The 15,849-nt window shown below is 36.2% G+C and overlaps 1 protein-coding gene across 3 annotated transcripts in view; it reads right to left on the bottom strand.

Moving 5' to 3' along the window:
* The window catches only part of LOC100248068 (protein LNK2), a 56,699-nt gene that overhangs the window by 18,496 nt on the left and 22,354 nt on the right, over nt 1-15,849 (bottom strand). For all 3 annotated transcript variants that reach the window (XR_002031514.2, XR_787324.3, XM_002269785.5), the window contains exons 2-6: nt 3,523-3,829; nt 3,261-3,390; nt 2,493-2,802; nt 2,301-2,390; nt 64-792 (exon numbers count right to left, since the gene is read on the bottom strand). Coding sequence is in view for 1 of the 3 variants with exons in the window: in XM_002269785.5 (XP_002269821.2) it covers nt 64-792; nt 2,301-2,390; nt 2,493-2,802; nt 3,261-3,390; nt 3,523-3,829 (1,566 nt within the window). In the remaining 2 variants the exon portion in view is untranslated. The remainder of the gene's footprint in view (nt 1-63; nt 793-2,300; nt 2,391-2,492; nt 2,803-3,260; nt 3,391-3,522; nt 3,830-15,849) is intronic.

Here is a 15,849-nt window from a genome sequence, read left to right on the forward strand (position 1 = left end):
GGTAAGATTGTAGAAGTGAACATATTCCACCATGGAGAGATTGCACTTGCAAGTCAAACATACCTTTAAGACAATATCTTGAAGCCGGCTAAGTATTGTGTCCTCTGCTGAATATGCATCAATTTTCATAGAGATTGTAATGGAATCATCCTGTCCCATAGGTGAGTTCGGATCAAGAGAAGAAAGAGCACTTAGATTTTCCTCAATTTCACCATCAGCACTCTCCATATGCATATTTTGGTTTTCCTGGGAACATCTATGAGTGATGGAAGGATTGGTGCATGACACTTGATGGTTAAACTGCTGCTGCTGTTTCTGAATAGCAAGCATTGCTCGGATTTGCTGCCGCCTCCTTAATTTTTCAACTTTTTCCTGAGGTGTCATGGTCAGAGGCTTTACTGGAGCATCCAGTGATTTATTTAGAGGATTTGCATTATCGTGGGGTACTTCATAACTAGAAAGCAGTTGTTGATGCTTATCCTGTCCACTATGGGTATGTGGCAAAGCAGGCATGACAGGAGTTTTATTTGAAAGATCCGTATAAGCAGAAGAAGCTGTGAATGGACTGGAAATATGCTGATAATGCAAAGATTCATGCCCTTGAAGCTGCCTTTGTTGACTGAGGACTGAAGAGGGACAAGTTTGCACTGAAGTAGGCGCAAATTGAATCTCATATTGTTGGAATTGATTTCCAGGTGGACACCAAGTACCATACAAGTTCTGCAACAACTTTCCTTCATTCTTTTCCTCCAATTTTTTCTGAGATTTCAACAATTTCTTTTGCCCATTTGCCTGTACATACAAAGAAACAACTAGAACAATACTCTGGTCTTCCAAAAAAGAATTCACACATTATGTCCTATTCACTTCATTTTTCTGCAAAGATATATTCGAAGCTCAAGCAAAAGAAATCCTAAGCCTTATTATATGCCTGATAATTGATATCCAAAAAGTTGATACTCGATCACAAATAAAACCATATTCAGTCCAAAAATTCTTACAGCCTTATTTTATATGGTGTGTGTATATATGCTTCAAATGAAAGCACAATTAATTTCTTTCTTGGATGTTAATCCCAAACTGGAAACAATCTGTGAACTTTTGATATGCAAAATTGAATTACACATCATCTGCAGGTGGAGTTCAAACAGAAAATTGCATTCCATTTCCCTCCAACTCACCGTTGTTTTTTCCTGTTTTTTTACAGTATTCCAGATACTGACTGGTTGAGGCAGTCAAGATCATTGTGACAGACATGCACTTTGCAGAGAGTCCAAGTTAGTTTAGACTATTATAGGTTTAATTTGGAGACTATCCCATTAGTGTACTTGAATATCCAGAATTTAGCTTTTCTTCAAAAATAATCTAAAGCAACAGTCCCTTGTTAACCATGCAATATTATTTGAAAACAAAAGGCATTTCCATGCCAGGGCAAGGCTTTAAGATGCAAGAGCATTTGAGTAAGTAAATATGACATGTACAACTACTTTTGACACATATTATCCTCAAAATGATTCGCATCAGGTTTCCATAAATGGTTAAAATCATTTAATGGAACAATGCAGTTTAGAGAATATCTTGTTTGTTACTAAGGAGGCAATGCTTTCATAAATGATTGGCACAATAAATGGTCCAACAGTTTGGATGATGAAAATTTCATATTTCTTTGAAAAAAACATGTCCTATATGCCATGTGCATCAACATGCCAGGTAGTGGTAGTTCAGGAACAGGTCCTATCATTATTTAAAAAGCATATCAGGACCTGTCCTGGCAGGCCATTTTTCCCTTTTAAATATGAAAAATGAACTCTGCTACAAGGGTAGAGAGTGCAAGGGGGAGAATGAATCCTTCAAGCAACAAGGCAATGGATACAAAGAGAAAGGAAAAAACCAACACAAGTTTCTCAAGTCATTGAAATGACCCCTAAAAGGTTTCTGAAAGGAAGCACTTGATTTGGCTAGTCTCTCTGCCAGTTGATTGGAAGACCTCCCAAATGGTTATTTGTAGCTATTTTAAATAAATTCATTGATAACATGATTATTGTGATATACACAGAAACAAAAAAGAAAAAAACCCTGATAAAATCATCCCTATTAGGTATCAAAAATTATTCTCAATATACAGACAGCTTTACTTCCATAGTGTGAATCCTGAATTTTCCAATTTCCCAGGTACTCTTTTTGGGGAGCAAGAGGCAACAATAGATCATTCATTTTCATCAAAATATTAATCCAGGCCCATTACCTGTTTCTGGTATGTTGGGTAACTGGATGGTTAGAGATTGAAAAAGATTAAGTACCTTGTTTGCAAATTTATTCGGGGTTGCAGCATTTTCAGCAGCATACTGAGAGTTTAATGTTGTGGTCTTTCCAACTATGTCAAATGCTATCTGTAGAACCAATAAAAAACTTATTATTTTCTTTGCTCTACTGATTTAAATACATGAAAGAAACTTTAAGCACTAATCATATAGTACATTTTCAGTTCATACCTGGTCCTTCATTATGGGCTTACTTTTACCTCCACCATATTCTACTTGATCCATGGTTGCACATGTATTTTGTTGACCATGAGATGAGGGATGATTCATTATCCCATAAGCAGGGGTAGAGGACTGATCTTCATGTTCTACATGCTCTGTTTTGATTTCAAAATGCTCTGATGTATTCCTCAGAGCTCCTAAGCCCAAACTTGGTGAGTCCACAGATAATGGAAAAGATTTCACAGGGCTATTAGTTGAAGATGACCATAGTTCATCTGCATTACCAAGACTAGCATTTCCAAACACTGGAGCATCATTGCTGCAAAATCATCACTTGTGAGGATATTAGTTCACACGGATACCTTTGTTTATTGCTAAACAAGACTTATTGACAGGAAAGGATGACAAAACTTTTACAAGTTACACAATCTCTCTCAAACTTGACAAATTTAATCCTGTTGAAACTTCTATTATTCAGGTTTAAATATTATTTTACAAAATATGAGAAATAGACAGCAGTATTTATACGGCCAAAAGCTACTGTCCCAAGTTTCTGTTTTAAGGGGTTATGTTCAAGGGTAAATTGGTTTTAAATAAAACATTGTGCAAATTATAAAGGTCCCTCGTGCTTTTCATGACAAGGTCTAACATATGGAGAACAAGATTAAATTAACCTTTTTCTGAATGATCACACAAATAGAAAGTTTCAATACAAGGGTTTTGCCAAGATGATGTTAAAGTAGGTGTAGGGAGAAGGATATGGATAACGTGCACTACCTAAATATTCTATCAAGATCATCAAAGCTTCCAATGTTAGCCCAGCCATAGTCAACAAAATCACCTTGCTCATTTTCATCATGCTGGTTTCGAAAAATCTCAGGATCTTTATCAAGTTGAGTTGTCTCAGCTGTAACAAAAATTATCATTAGAACTGACAGCAATATTCAACATAATACACTACCTGATGATCTGGCAGTTGTGCCACATCTTGATGTATCATATTCAATAATTTCAATGAAATTGCTTGAGATTTTAGTACCCATGGAGTCCTGATTAGTTTTGGCAGCATTTGATGAAGACAAATCAGACCATGAGCCCATGGAAAATCCTGTCCCAGGAAGTCCTTCATTTATGTCCAGGTTGGTACTATGCTCCTGCTTGTTCCCATGGAATTGGATTTTAGCCCCAGATGCTGTCTGCTCAGTGGGCTTAACGTCAGTGACTTCCTGATTCCAGTCCTTGTTATTAACCCCAAATGTAGCTGGAGGTTTTTTTTCATTTTCATTAGGATAAGGTACAGTATGGTCATCACTCTCGCCAGCATCACCCCATATTATATTTGCAAGCTGAAAATAAAACAACATATGAAGCATCACCATAACATGAGATAAAAAGAAAAGAGACCAATTAAATAGAGAATCTTTGACCAGTTAACAAGAATAAGTCCACAAAATAATAACCCTGTCAACTCAGTCCTATGTTCCTGGGATGTGCGTGAGCGTGTGTATGTGTGTGAGAGCGTGTATGATAGAAAAAGATAGAGCAGAACAACATGCTATACAGGAGCATTAGAGTAAAGAAACCAATTGCAAAAGTGTAGGGAATGATAGAAACTCCCATTTTTCATGGCTCCATTGTGTCTTACATGCATTTCAACTTTCAAATATATCATGTAGAGTTGATGTATAAATAAAATGGGAACCATCACTGCAACTGGTGGCATAGGATGTAAGGGAAATGTGGATCCCTGATTTCAATGTTTCTAATTATGTGACTATTCTTTGTAATGACCCTATTCTGGATGCATTTATATGCAAAATGACTTAATATGTGGCACAATTTAATGCCAAAGAACATCCCATATGTGCCCTTAATAAATTGACAGGAGTAAGAATATAGAAACTTTAGTTCAGGCATAAATTTTGGGTCACAGTTGACATTTTAAATTTTATTTGCAAAATATTTAGTTAAGGTGGTGCCATAGTATATAGATCCTATTTAAAATTCCATAGTCTTACTACTTTACTTACTTTGAGAGGAAAGGCCAAAAGTCATAAAGTGTTTCCAAATAGATCATAACTCAGGAATACGGAATTCATTCTTCGTATTGCATATTAAAAAGCTTAAAAAAGAAAAAATCTAAACTGGAGTAGGAAAGTCGTTAACTTCTTCCCAAACTGAAAATGGACCTTTTTAACCTTGAAAAAGCGAATGGCTAAGCAATCAAAACACGTTTTATATCAAAGATGCATCATCAGAGGTCTTCAATAAATGTAGCTGCAGTTTCTATAAATTCAGAAATAACTAAGATATAAGTAAGAAACATTGTTTTCAAAACCAAACGGATCATTGAACTAGAAAAGTTACCTAATCATGGTTGATTGGTTGAATCAATGACTCAACCACAATCAAATAGCGATATCAATTTGACATTATAAATATATAATTTATATATTAGTATTATTAAAAAATAATTTCAAGAAGTTATTTATATATATTTATAACTAAAGATTTATTTATCTTTAACGTTAATAGATTAAATCACGATAAAGATAAAATATAAATATATTAATATTTTAATTTTCTTAAATAATAGAACTATAACATTTAATTGTAAAGAAAAGATATCATATATCCAAGAATGAAAAAAAAAATTATTATTTAACTTTATCCACATTTTAATAGTTATACATTCAATTATTTTATTATCCTAAAAATTCTTATGACATTTTACCTATATTATTTCCATCAATTATTATATTAGAAATTAATATATATAGCCTTTTATTCTAAATTTTTATAAGTAGTGTCATTCTGAAGCAAGTAACTAACATTGTATTTTATTAACTTAAGTTAGCAATATAACAAAACAATAGCTTAGCTCATTGGTTGGTTCTCCCTCTTTTTTCAATAAAAAAAAGGTCCTACTGTCAAATCCCCCCAACACCTAGTGAAAAAGAAAATTTAAGAGTTTGTTTGATTCTTTCAAAACGGACTGGGCCTGTTGATTCATCGATTTGACTGGCAATCAATTAGTCCATTGCTGGCCCAATAACCAAATCGAACCAGAAGGTTAACCACTTGATAGTTTGACCGATCTAATTAACCAATCCAATTCTATTTCGAAAATGTTGGTAAGAAGAAGTAAATTTAGTCATATATAGAGAATATTAGTAGAAATACCTATGAGATTCCACTCTATGGTGAGATTGAAGATTTAAAAGACAAACAACAAATCCCAAAAGGACATGATTGAAGTGGCAATAATGGATTCAAAACATACTTGGCTTTCCAGCACTTTGATTATGTTTTGATAGATGTCTAGTGTTCAGTTTATAATTATGAGAATGACTAAACTAATGATTTTTCATTATTATTCAAGTGCTATCATTGACAGTATAATGAAGATAAGTCAATCGTTATTAATGAGCTTGTGATTATAAAAAGCATCTAAAACATATTGAATGAGGTGTTATAGCACCAAAAATTACTCATAGTTGAGTGAGGAACTATAATGGAAATAGATATGATTATAGTGTTGTATGACATGTGTTGGAAAGTTGAATATCTCGGCTGAAATATTGTCGAGATTCTAGAGATTTCCTAGCTATATTATATGTACATATAGGAGTAGTCAACTTTTGTAAATTAGAGAAGTTTAGTCAAAAGATTGCATTATACAAGCTCTACAAAATTCAAAGGAATATGGTGTACAAGTTCAAATTTCAGAATTTGATGGGGAGATGGAACCAGAAGAGTTTGTGGACTAGCCTGACAACATTGAAAGCTATTTTGACTGGAAAGAAGTAACAAAGGAGAGGAAAGTTAAGCTTCTTAGAGCTAAGTTGAAAGGACCAGCTCCGACTTGGTGGAAACATTATCAAAATGATAGAAAAATGAGGGGTAATGGAAAAAAACAGATATTGGAGCAAGATGAAGGATAAGTTGAGAACACAATTTTTTCCTTGAGACTTTTTTTTTTTAAATAGGTAAATTTGTGTCCTCATTAGGACTTGAACTTGGAACCTCCCAAAAGCCCTCCCCAACCATTTTTACCACTTGAGTCAGGCCTCAAGGACTTTTTACAGTGAAACTATGAGCAACCATTGTATCAAAGGGGGCAAAATTTGTAGCAACATTACAAGACTATGAAGTAGTATATGCAAGATTTCTATCAAATTGACATTGAGAAGCAATATGGTTGAAACTACAACCCAACAAGTTAGTTGTTACATCAATGATTTCAAATTGGCCATTCAGGATCAAGTGAGACTTTAGTATCCATACAAGGTTAATGATGCTTACCAACTTGCTGTCAAAGTTGAAGCCCAATTTAATCGAGGTTCTTCCCAGAAATCTAGACCTAAATGTACTAGTGCAATAGCTAGTAAAACAAATAATATTACTCAAGGAGGATAGAGAACAATCCCTGCAAGAACAAATGGCACATGTGGAAAAACAATTCAAACACACAACAATGCTCAAGGAAAATTTTTTACAAAGTGCTATAGATGTGCAGAATTTGGGCATTGATCTAAAGAATGTCCAAAGAGAAAGTTTGATGTTCAAGTTAATTTTGCAAAGATCAAGATGAAGGTTGTAAAGATGGAGATTTGTGGATGCTATTTGAGACTTGATTTTCTTTTTCTCTTCCCTATGGGCCTCAATCACCAAGCCTTTTGCAAATATTCCATTGTATCTTTTAATTTTAGATTGAAAGAGTCCTTGCTACTCAAACAGTTTGAATCAAAAGGTAATGATTGACTGGTTACCCACTCTAGTAGGTTTGATGAAGTTAAACCTTGACGGATGTCCGATGGGTTGCCTTGGACAAATAGGTATTGGTGGTGTGATTAGAAATCATTTTGGTATAGTATTGAGAGCTTTCTCTAAGCATGCTAAAATTGGGTTAGCCATTAAGGTAGAGATATTAGCATTATAGGAGGGTTTTTTTTTTTTTTTTTTTTGATGAGTAAAAGCAATTGTATTAAGAAAGCCTGAAGTACACCTGAAAGTATACACGAAGTATACAAGGCAACAAGGCCAAAGGGAGAAGAAAAAAGCAAAAAAAAGAAAAAGAAAACCCTTACTTACAACCCAACCAATCAATGAAATCGAAAATGGACCATGAAGTACAATCTACATGCACCCTAACCCAATCTGAAAACGTATACAAAAAAGACCGTAAAATAGCTTGATCCGCTAATTCAGTATCTTCAAAGATTCTTCTATTTCTTTCCTTCCATAAAGTCCAAAATAAATATAAAGGGGTTGCATTCCACGCCTTTTTTCTTTTCTTTCCAACAAAGGTGCCGTTCCAACCAAGAATGGTTTCCTTGATAGAATTGGGCAAAACCCAATGGACACCAAAAAGAGCAAAAATAAGGTGTCAAATCATAGCTACCTTAGGACAATGAATAAGCACATGATTTGCTGATTCTTCATCCACTTTACACAAATAGCACCTACTTGGTAAGACCCAACCCCTCCTTTTTAGTTGATCCATAGTTAGAATTCTTCCCCACATAGCCTCCCAAGCAAAAAAGTTGACTCTCTTTGGAACCCAAGGATTCCAAACTAAGCTTGAAGGGAACTCTCTACCGATGCATAGAACTAGGGATGAGAAGAAAGACTTAACTGTAAAGAAACCTTTCTTTGAAACCCTCCAAAACATGACATCCTCATCACCCCTTCTAAGCGCATGACCATGTAACCTACTGAAAAAAGTTTCCACCTCTTCCATTTCCCAATCATTGTTAAGTCTTGTGAATACAGGGTTTGATGTAGGCAAAAGCTTTATCTCTATCCAATCTAATTATAGAGGGAGACTTTGCTATTGTAATATCTTTGGTGAATAATAAGGAAAGTGGTTCTTCATGAAAGTTTAACAATTGGATGCGCAAAATCATAGATATTGTAGATGAGTTAGGTTGTTATTTCTCTTAGATTACTCATTTAGCTAACCAAGTTGCAGATCAATTAGCCAAACAAGGAGGAAAGCCTATGGCCTCCTTTGTTGGAGATCTCCTTCCCCCTTGAGAGTGTCCAATGTTTTTTCTCTAGTATATATGCGGGAGGGGTGGCTAGTTTTTGTGGTTATATTTCTTGGTTACTTTCTAACATCTTGTATACATCTTTGAAAGATTGTTTATCCTTCTCATATCTATCAATTGATTAATGAATGAAAATGTTAGTTTCTGATTAAAAAAATAAAAAATTGTTCTTTCACAATAAAATTTATTTGCACAAGCACATCTAGGGTTTTATTGGGTCCTGGATTTTTGCCAATACCCCTCCATAAAATGGCATTTCCGAATTCTCCTACCTTAACTTTAACTTGCTTGGTTAACTACTTTTCTTAATGCTCCAAATATGATTATTTCTCCATTGAAAAAACTTATTCATGTGTATCAACAACAAAGAAATGACTAAATTATAACACAACATTCATCAATAAAGACAGGGTTATCTACAAACAATAGAATTTGTTTCTCTTTCTTGATCAGAAACAATACTTTCATGGCATCAAAGCAGAAAAGTACAAGAATGATGAGTTATCTTTCGAACCAAAATAAAAGAATGCATGAAAGAACTGCCTAAAGGAATCTTTACGATAGCCCAATACTTTCAGCAATGATACAACTCAGAGAGGCTTGAAATCCACTGCAAAAGCTTGTAAACTAATAGCTCCACAGGCAGCTAAAGAATCTGATGATTGATTGGCAAAACATGTAACCCACAAAAACGAGCCCCCCAAATATGTAGACAGATCTGAAATCCTGTGCAATGGCAAAACCAATGACACAACTCAAGGGCCTTTTTTCTCTTACCTAGGAGATAACTGTTGAAGACCCATTCTCCATGAACATGTTAGTGAGGCTTATTGAATTTGCCTAGGTCAACCCTTCCATCTAATACCTCAGATTCCAGCAGGCATGAAGAAAGCTTCAACCAATCCTTCCTTATTACTCAGCTGATACCTAATTGTTCTAATTCTCAAGAGAATAACCATCAAAGTTAAGCTTCAGGAGGAACTCAATGAGAGTGCACTGCTACAGATCTCCAATTCTCTTAAACATGTTGCCTCCTAATCCAACATAAACCCAATGGGGAGCCCAACAACTCTGAAGAAATTGGTATAGAAAGATAAGGAGAATGTATCACATCCCATACTAACTTTAAAAGGCCTTTTACCTATTCTCAAAGATACTGGCATTTCATCACCAAACAAATAACCCACAGTAGAGCTAGTGTGGTCACACTATATGGTACCCTACCCTAGCTGTCCCCCAACCTAGGAGAAGCAGATCAATTTTTTTTTTTTTTTTTTTTTTTTTGATCAGACCAATTTAGTTTGCTTGTTTCTCATTCATTGATTGTTATGCTCACTTTTTTTTAACATTTCTCCTACAAATAAGCTTCGAAATTCCTTACTGGGATGGAGCTACATGTGCAGGAATGAGTTCTCAGAAAATGATATACAGGGCAAAGCACCATTGTTATTGATGGTAAATAGGTTTTCTTTAATCCTTCTCATGGCACCACAGAGAGGTATAAAGAATATCTCAGTAGAGTATTTGAGTCTGTGATGAGGGATAAAGAAATCTTTGCTCAAATAGCTTGAAAAGCTATTGATAAAAAGTTAGGATTTAGAGGCTCAAGACTAAGGTTAAAGAAAGACTGATTATACACGAGCAAGTAGCAAAAAAAATAGAATAAAAAAGAAGAAAAAGGGTGTCCATCAGGTTTTGATGGAGGAATTAATTAGGTTTCTCATCCTCTTCTCCAAGTCTTGTCTAAAGATGAAGCCTCACCACAACAAGGGCACAAAAATGTAAGAGAATTCTCATTATTTATCGACTGATTAATAGAATCCTACAACTCTCCTATAGAGATGCCTAATATTCTAAATCCCTTCAGAAACTTTTTAAAGGGAAAGATTTTCTACCAAGAAAAATAAAACAAGGAAAAGAAAGTACAAAATTGATACCAGACCAGGGTAGTATATCATGCAATTCCTCGTAAGATTACCAAGTAGGAAAGCATTTTTACATCCATCTAGTAAGGAAGCCAACCTAGACCAGTAGCCAATGATAACAAAGCACATATATAAGTCATCTTGGCAACTAGACTAAAGGTTTCTTAACATTTGCAGAGATTGAGATTCACTCGGCGTTGATGGAGATGAATGGGGATAAAGCCCCTGGCCCGGATGGTTTTACTGTTGCCTTTTGGCAAAACGCATGGGATTTCACCAAAGAGGAGATCATGGAGATGTTTAAAGAATTTCATGAGCATAATTCCTTTGTTAAGAGCCTTAACAACACCTTCTTGGTGTTGATTCCTAAGAAAAGCGGGGCGGAGAATCTTGGAGACTTTAGACCTATCAGCCTGGTGGGGGGGCTCTATAAACTTTTGGCTAAAGTCTTAGCTAATAGGCTTAAAAAAGTGATTGGTAAGGTAGTGTCTATTGCTCAGAATGCCTTTGTAATGGGAAGACAAATTCTGGATGCGTCTTTAATTGCTAATGAGGTGATAGACTCGTGGCAGAAGAGGAAAGAAAAGGGTCTTATTTGCAAATTGGATATAGAAAAAGCTTATGATAGCATCAATTGGAATTTCTTAATGAAGGTCCTTCAAAAAATGGGCTTTGGGACCAAGTGGATGGGATGGATGTGGAGTTGCGTCTCCTCTGCTAAATTTTCTATTCTTGTTAATGGAGTGCCAGCTGGGTTCTTTCCTAGCACTAGAGGGCTTCGTCAAGGGGACCCCCTATCCCCTTACCTCTTTGTTATGGGCATGGAGGTTCTGGACATCCTTATCAGGAGAGCGGTGGAGGGGGGTTATCTTTCAGGGTGCAATATCCGGGGCGGTAGTAGAACATCCTTGAACATCTCCCACCTATTTTTTGCTGATGACACAATTGTGTTTTGTGAGGCGAGCAAAGAGCAAGTTTCTCACCTAAGCTGGATTCTCTTTTGGTTTGAAGCGGCTTCGGGTCTTCGGATTAATCTAGCCAAAAGCGAAATCATTCCAGTTGGAGAAGTGGAGGATACTCTTGAGTTGGCAGCTGAGTTAGGGTGCAGGGTGGGGTCTTTGCCCTCTCATTATTTGGGCCTCCCCTTAGGGGTCCCCAATAGGGCTACTTCTATGTGGGATGGAGTGGAAGAGAGGATTAGGAGGAGACTTGCGCTTTGGAAGAGACAGTACATATCCAAAGGGGGGAGAATCACTCTCATAAAAAGCACCTTGGCTAGCTTGCCAATTTACCAAATGTCCATTTTCCGAATGCCCAAGTCTGTTGCTAAAAGAGTGGAAAAAACCCAAAGAGATTTCCTTTGGGGGGGAGGAAACTTGGAAGGAAAAGTTCATCTAGTTAAATGGGATGCGGTCTGTACAGAAAAACACAAGGGAGGGCTAGGATTAAGGAGAATAGCCACTCTAAATAGAGCCTTGCTAGGCAAGTGGATTTGGAGGTTTGCTTGTGAAAAGAATAACTTTTGGAAACAAGTGATCACTACAAAATATGGGCAAGAGGATTATGGTTGGAGGCCAAAGAAGGCCCGTGGGGCGGCTGGAGTAGGGGTTTGGAAGGAGATCATGAAGGAATCTGATTGGTGCTGGGAAAATTTGGCATTTATAGTTGGGAAGGGTTCCAAAATCAACTCTTTGTCCTTGCCGTGAATAGGGATGCTACGATTGAGGAGATGTGGGATCATGATTCGGGCCAAGGAGATTGGAAGCTTGTTTTTGTGAGGGACTTCAATGATTGGGAGATGGATATGGTTGGGGAGCTGCTTCATACTTTGAGGGGTCAAAGGCCCTCTTTGGAGGATGATTCAGTTGTGTGGAGGCAGGGAAGAAATGGTAATTTTAAAATCAAAGAAGCTTACAGGCTGCTAGACAAGCCTAATGCCACAGTATTTCCCGCAAGGAGAATATGGGTGGATAGGGTGCCAACTAAAGTCTGTTTTTTTTGCTTGGGAGGCTACGTGGGGGAAGGTGCTTACTCTGGATAGACTCCAGTTAAGAGGGGTGCAACTCCCTAATTGCTGCTATTTGTGTGGTTGTGAAGAAGAGAATGTAAATCATATTCTTTTACACTGTATAGTAACTAGAGCCCTATGGGATATTATTTTTGGGTTGATAGATGTTAAGTGGGTCCTCCCAGAAACTGTAAAGGAGACTTTAATATCCTGGAGGGGCTCATTTGTAGGGAAGAAAAGGAAAAAGATTTGGAAATCCATTCCGTTATGTATTTTTTGGACGGTTTGGAAGGAGAGGAATAGGTTAGCCTTTAGGGGGGGTGAGTTGAATATTCAGAAATTAAAGAATTCTTTTGTCTGTAACTTGTGGAACTGGGCCAAAGTGTATTTAGGTGAGGAGTATTTCTCCCTCATAGGTTTTTTGGAGTGGATAGCTTCCACTTAAGGGGAGGTAGCTTCTTTGTGGTCCTTTTTCTTTTTTGAGGCTTTAGCTATCTTGTATACTCCCTGTATGCTTTGTGGCGTTTAGCCTTTTCTAATGCATATCTTGTTTACTTATCAAAAAAAAAAAAAAAAGTTTGTATAGACCCTCTAGCTACCAATCTGAATTTATGTCTTACTAACATCATATGAGTTGTTTTTCATTTTAAACACCCAATTGCAATCTTCTGGTTCCTTTCCTAAGTTCCAATTTATTTTAGGAGCTATCATCCTTTTCTTTATAGAAAAAACAGAAATTCACATAATCATGATCAAAAGGAACAAGAACAAGCAATCCTTCAGAAACAAAAACCAAGAGTATCAACTGAAACCCCAAGATGCCATTGAAACATAAACAAGACAACTGCAACCTGAAAAACCAACTGAAGACTGATGCTAAAACTATAATACAGAGCTTGGGGAGGTAAAAATTCCCTCAAGTATATCTTATGATACACACCTGGCTTAGCTAGTCTATCCACTGTTTGGTTGGCCCAGTGACAGATACAACTGAAAGAACAACTCAGCTTGGAAAAGAGAGAAAAATTTGTGCATCCAGTTATCCCACTTCCAAAGACTTCATTTTTCGGAGAAACCCAGTTGAAAACCAAGATTAAATCATCTTCTACTAAGACATCATTAAAACCTATCAAAGAAACTAAGATGAGACTGTAAATAATGTCAACAACTCTGCCCCAATAGCCAACCTACCCCTATAGGTTTGGGAAAAGCACTAACCAGCCTCCTACTATAGTCCCAAATGACTCCATCAATGTTAAACTTGAGATGACCTGGTGAATGAGGTATCCACACAGCTACTGAGTCTATTTTTCTACTGGAATGGCACTTGGACCTCCAATCTGACATAATCAAACCAACCAAGGTACCCAAAACTCAAATAACACCCAAAGAGAAGAAAGAAAGTAAATGAAGCCCCATAATGACTCATCTAGTCTCCACTTATTGTCAAACATTCTGCCATTTATCTCTAACCAAATCACCAAAACCAGGATGTAAATGTAGGTACTCTCTAAAGAACTTTTGCTCCTGCTAGTCCTTCCAAAACCCTGCAGTGAAATCATCAACATATCAATCGCAGATGTAGGAGGAACCCTAATCTTAATGCCACTATGCAATGAAGGACAAATACGCCACTCATAGTTCAATCCCCTGTAAGGCCTTCTAAGCTACAACATGTCCTTGGTGTTGACCTTTTTGCTTGCCACCAATCATGTGAAGGCCTTAGCTTTAGACAAAGGTTTAGCTCTCTGAATGGTGCCAGGTGAAATGAGACTAGAGTCAATAAACTAGACAAAGCTAGAAAAAGGGGATGAAAGGAAAATAACCCAGAAGAGGAAAAGGACCATACACAGTTTTCAGGAAAAAAAGGCAAGAGATAAACATGCAACAACAAGAGCAGCAACAAGGACAGATCATCAATTTAATGGTCCAATAGGTTATAATAGAAATTAAAATTCCTAAGAACTGGAATAGTCAAAATTCTTGATCTGGAAATCAGATAAAGATCAGGAAATTGAAAGAGCAAAGGTTGATCTCCCCACTAGTATCTTCTTGAAATGAATCTTGGTGCCATGAACAACAAAAAAGTGCATAAAGCAAGAAAAATTGGGACAAAGAAAATAAAAAGCAAAAACTAGTGCAACAGCCTTCCAAGGATAATGATATGACCACATAGCCTAAGTATTAACATCCCACCATTGCAGTTTAGCCCAAAAAATACTCCCAAAAAACCAGTTCTTGATAAATGTAACTACCTAGGGTGGTAAATAGGTAGTGCCCCCAAATTTTAAAGCTACCAACTTTTAATTATTAGTCTGGTGTAATATATTGATCCCAATACAATTAACTAAACTATTTAAAGCTAGATTTTACATGGAAACCTTCACAAGACAAAAAAGCACAAGCTTAAAGCTGCTGAACAAATCCATTAAAATATATATCAAGTACAAAGATCTACCAAACAATCTACTCCCCAATCCAATCCTTAGATCCTTTCATGGTTCTTGCACTAGACCTCAACCACTTTGTCACCCTTGACAAAGCCTGAATCTTTCCCTATCTGCACTTTAGTAGGTAAACCTTGAACTTCCTTAAGGCAAGTAGCTTCAGCATCATTGAATTCCTTCAAGGGACAAGGTCTCCCCACATAGATCACAACATCAATATGATAAACAGTTGCAACTTGAGAGAATTGGGGTCATTAAGATTTCAATACATTTACAATGAGAATGTTGTGCTAGTTTTGACAAAGATGAATAAGAGCAAAAATACAATACAAGAAACTCTATGCTCTAAATTAAATCTCTAAACTTTTCTTCAAGAAAATAGCATTTTATACTCAAAAACCACTAAGATATGACCTACCTTAATTTTTCACAAAAAAAAAAAAAAGAAAAAGAAAAAAAGATCCATGCCACAAAGGACCTGAAAAGAATTTTACTATTGAAAAAGCACATGGTTGAATAGATCCAAATGTAGGGCTTGATAAATCCAACAATTTGATCAATTTTTTCAAAAAAGAACCTAAGCTTTGATCGATCTAAGATTGAACTTCAATGTTTTCAAGCTTAAAAAAACTTTAGATTTGAACAAACACTCACCTTGATAAATCCAAGGTTATATCTAGATCAACCAAGCTTTTAAAAGCCACCTTTTGCAAATTTCATACTTCGATTGACCAAACACATTGGCTCAATCAATGAAGCTATGTTTTCATGCAAAACAAGTATGATTTTGCTACTGACAAAAAGCCCACATTTATGCATCCAAAAACCATATATATATATAATGTAGAGAATCTCGAATCCTCCTTATTCCTTGAATAAGGATAAAATCCAAGATTTGGTTTATTTTCTAAATATAGGAGATTTTGTTACCTA

Source organism: Vitis vinifera, chromosome 13 (assembly GCF_030704535.1).
Source record: "Vitis vinifera cultivar Pinot Noir 40024 chromosome 13, ASM3070453v1".
In the NCBI taxonomy this organism is placed as follows: domain Eukaryota; kingdom Viridiplantae; phylum Streptophyta; class Magnoliopsida; order Vitales; family Vitaceae; genus Vitis; species Vitis vinifera.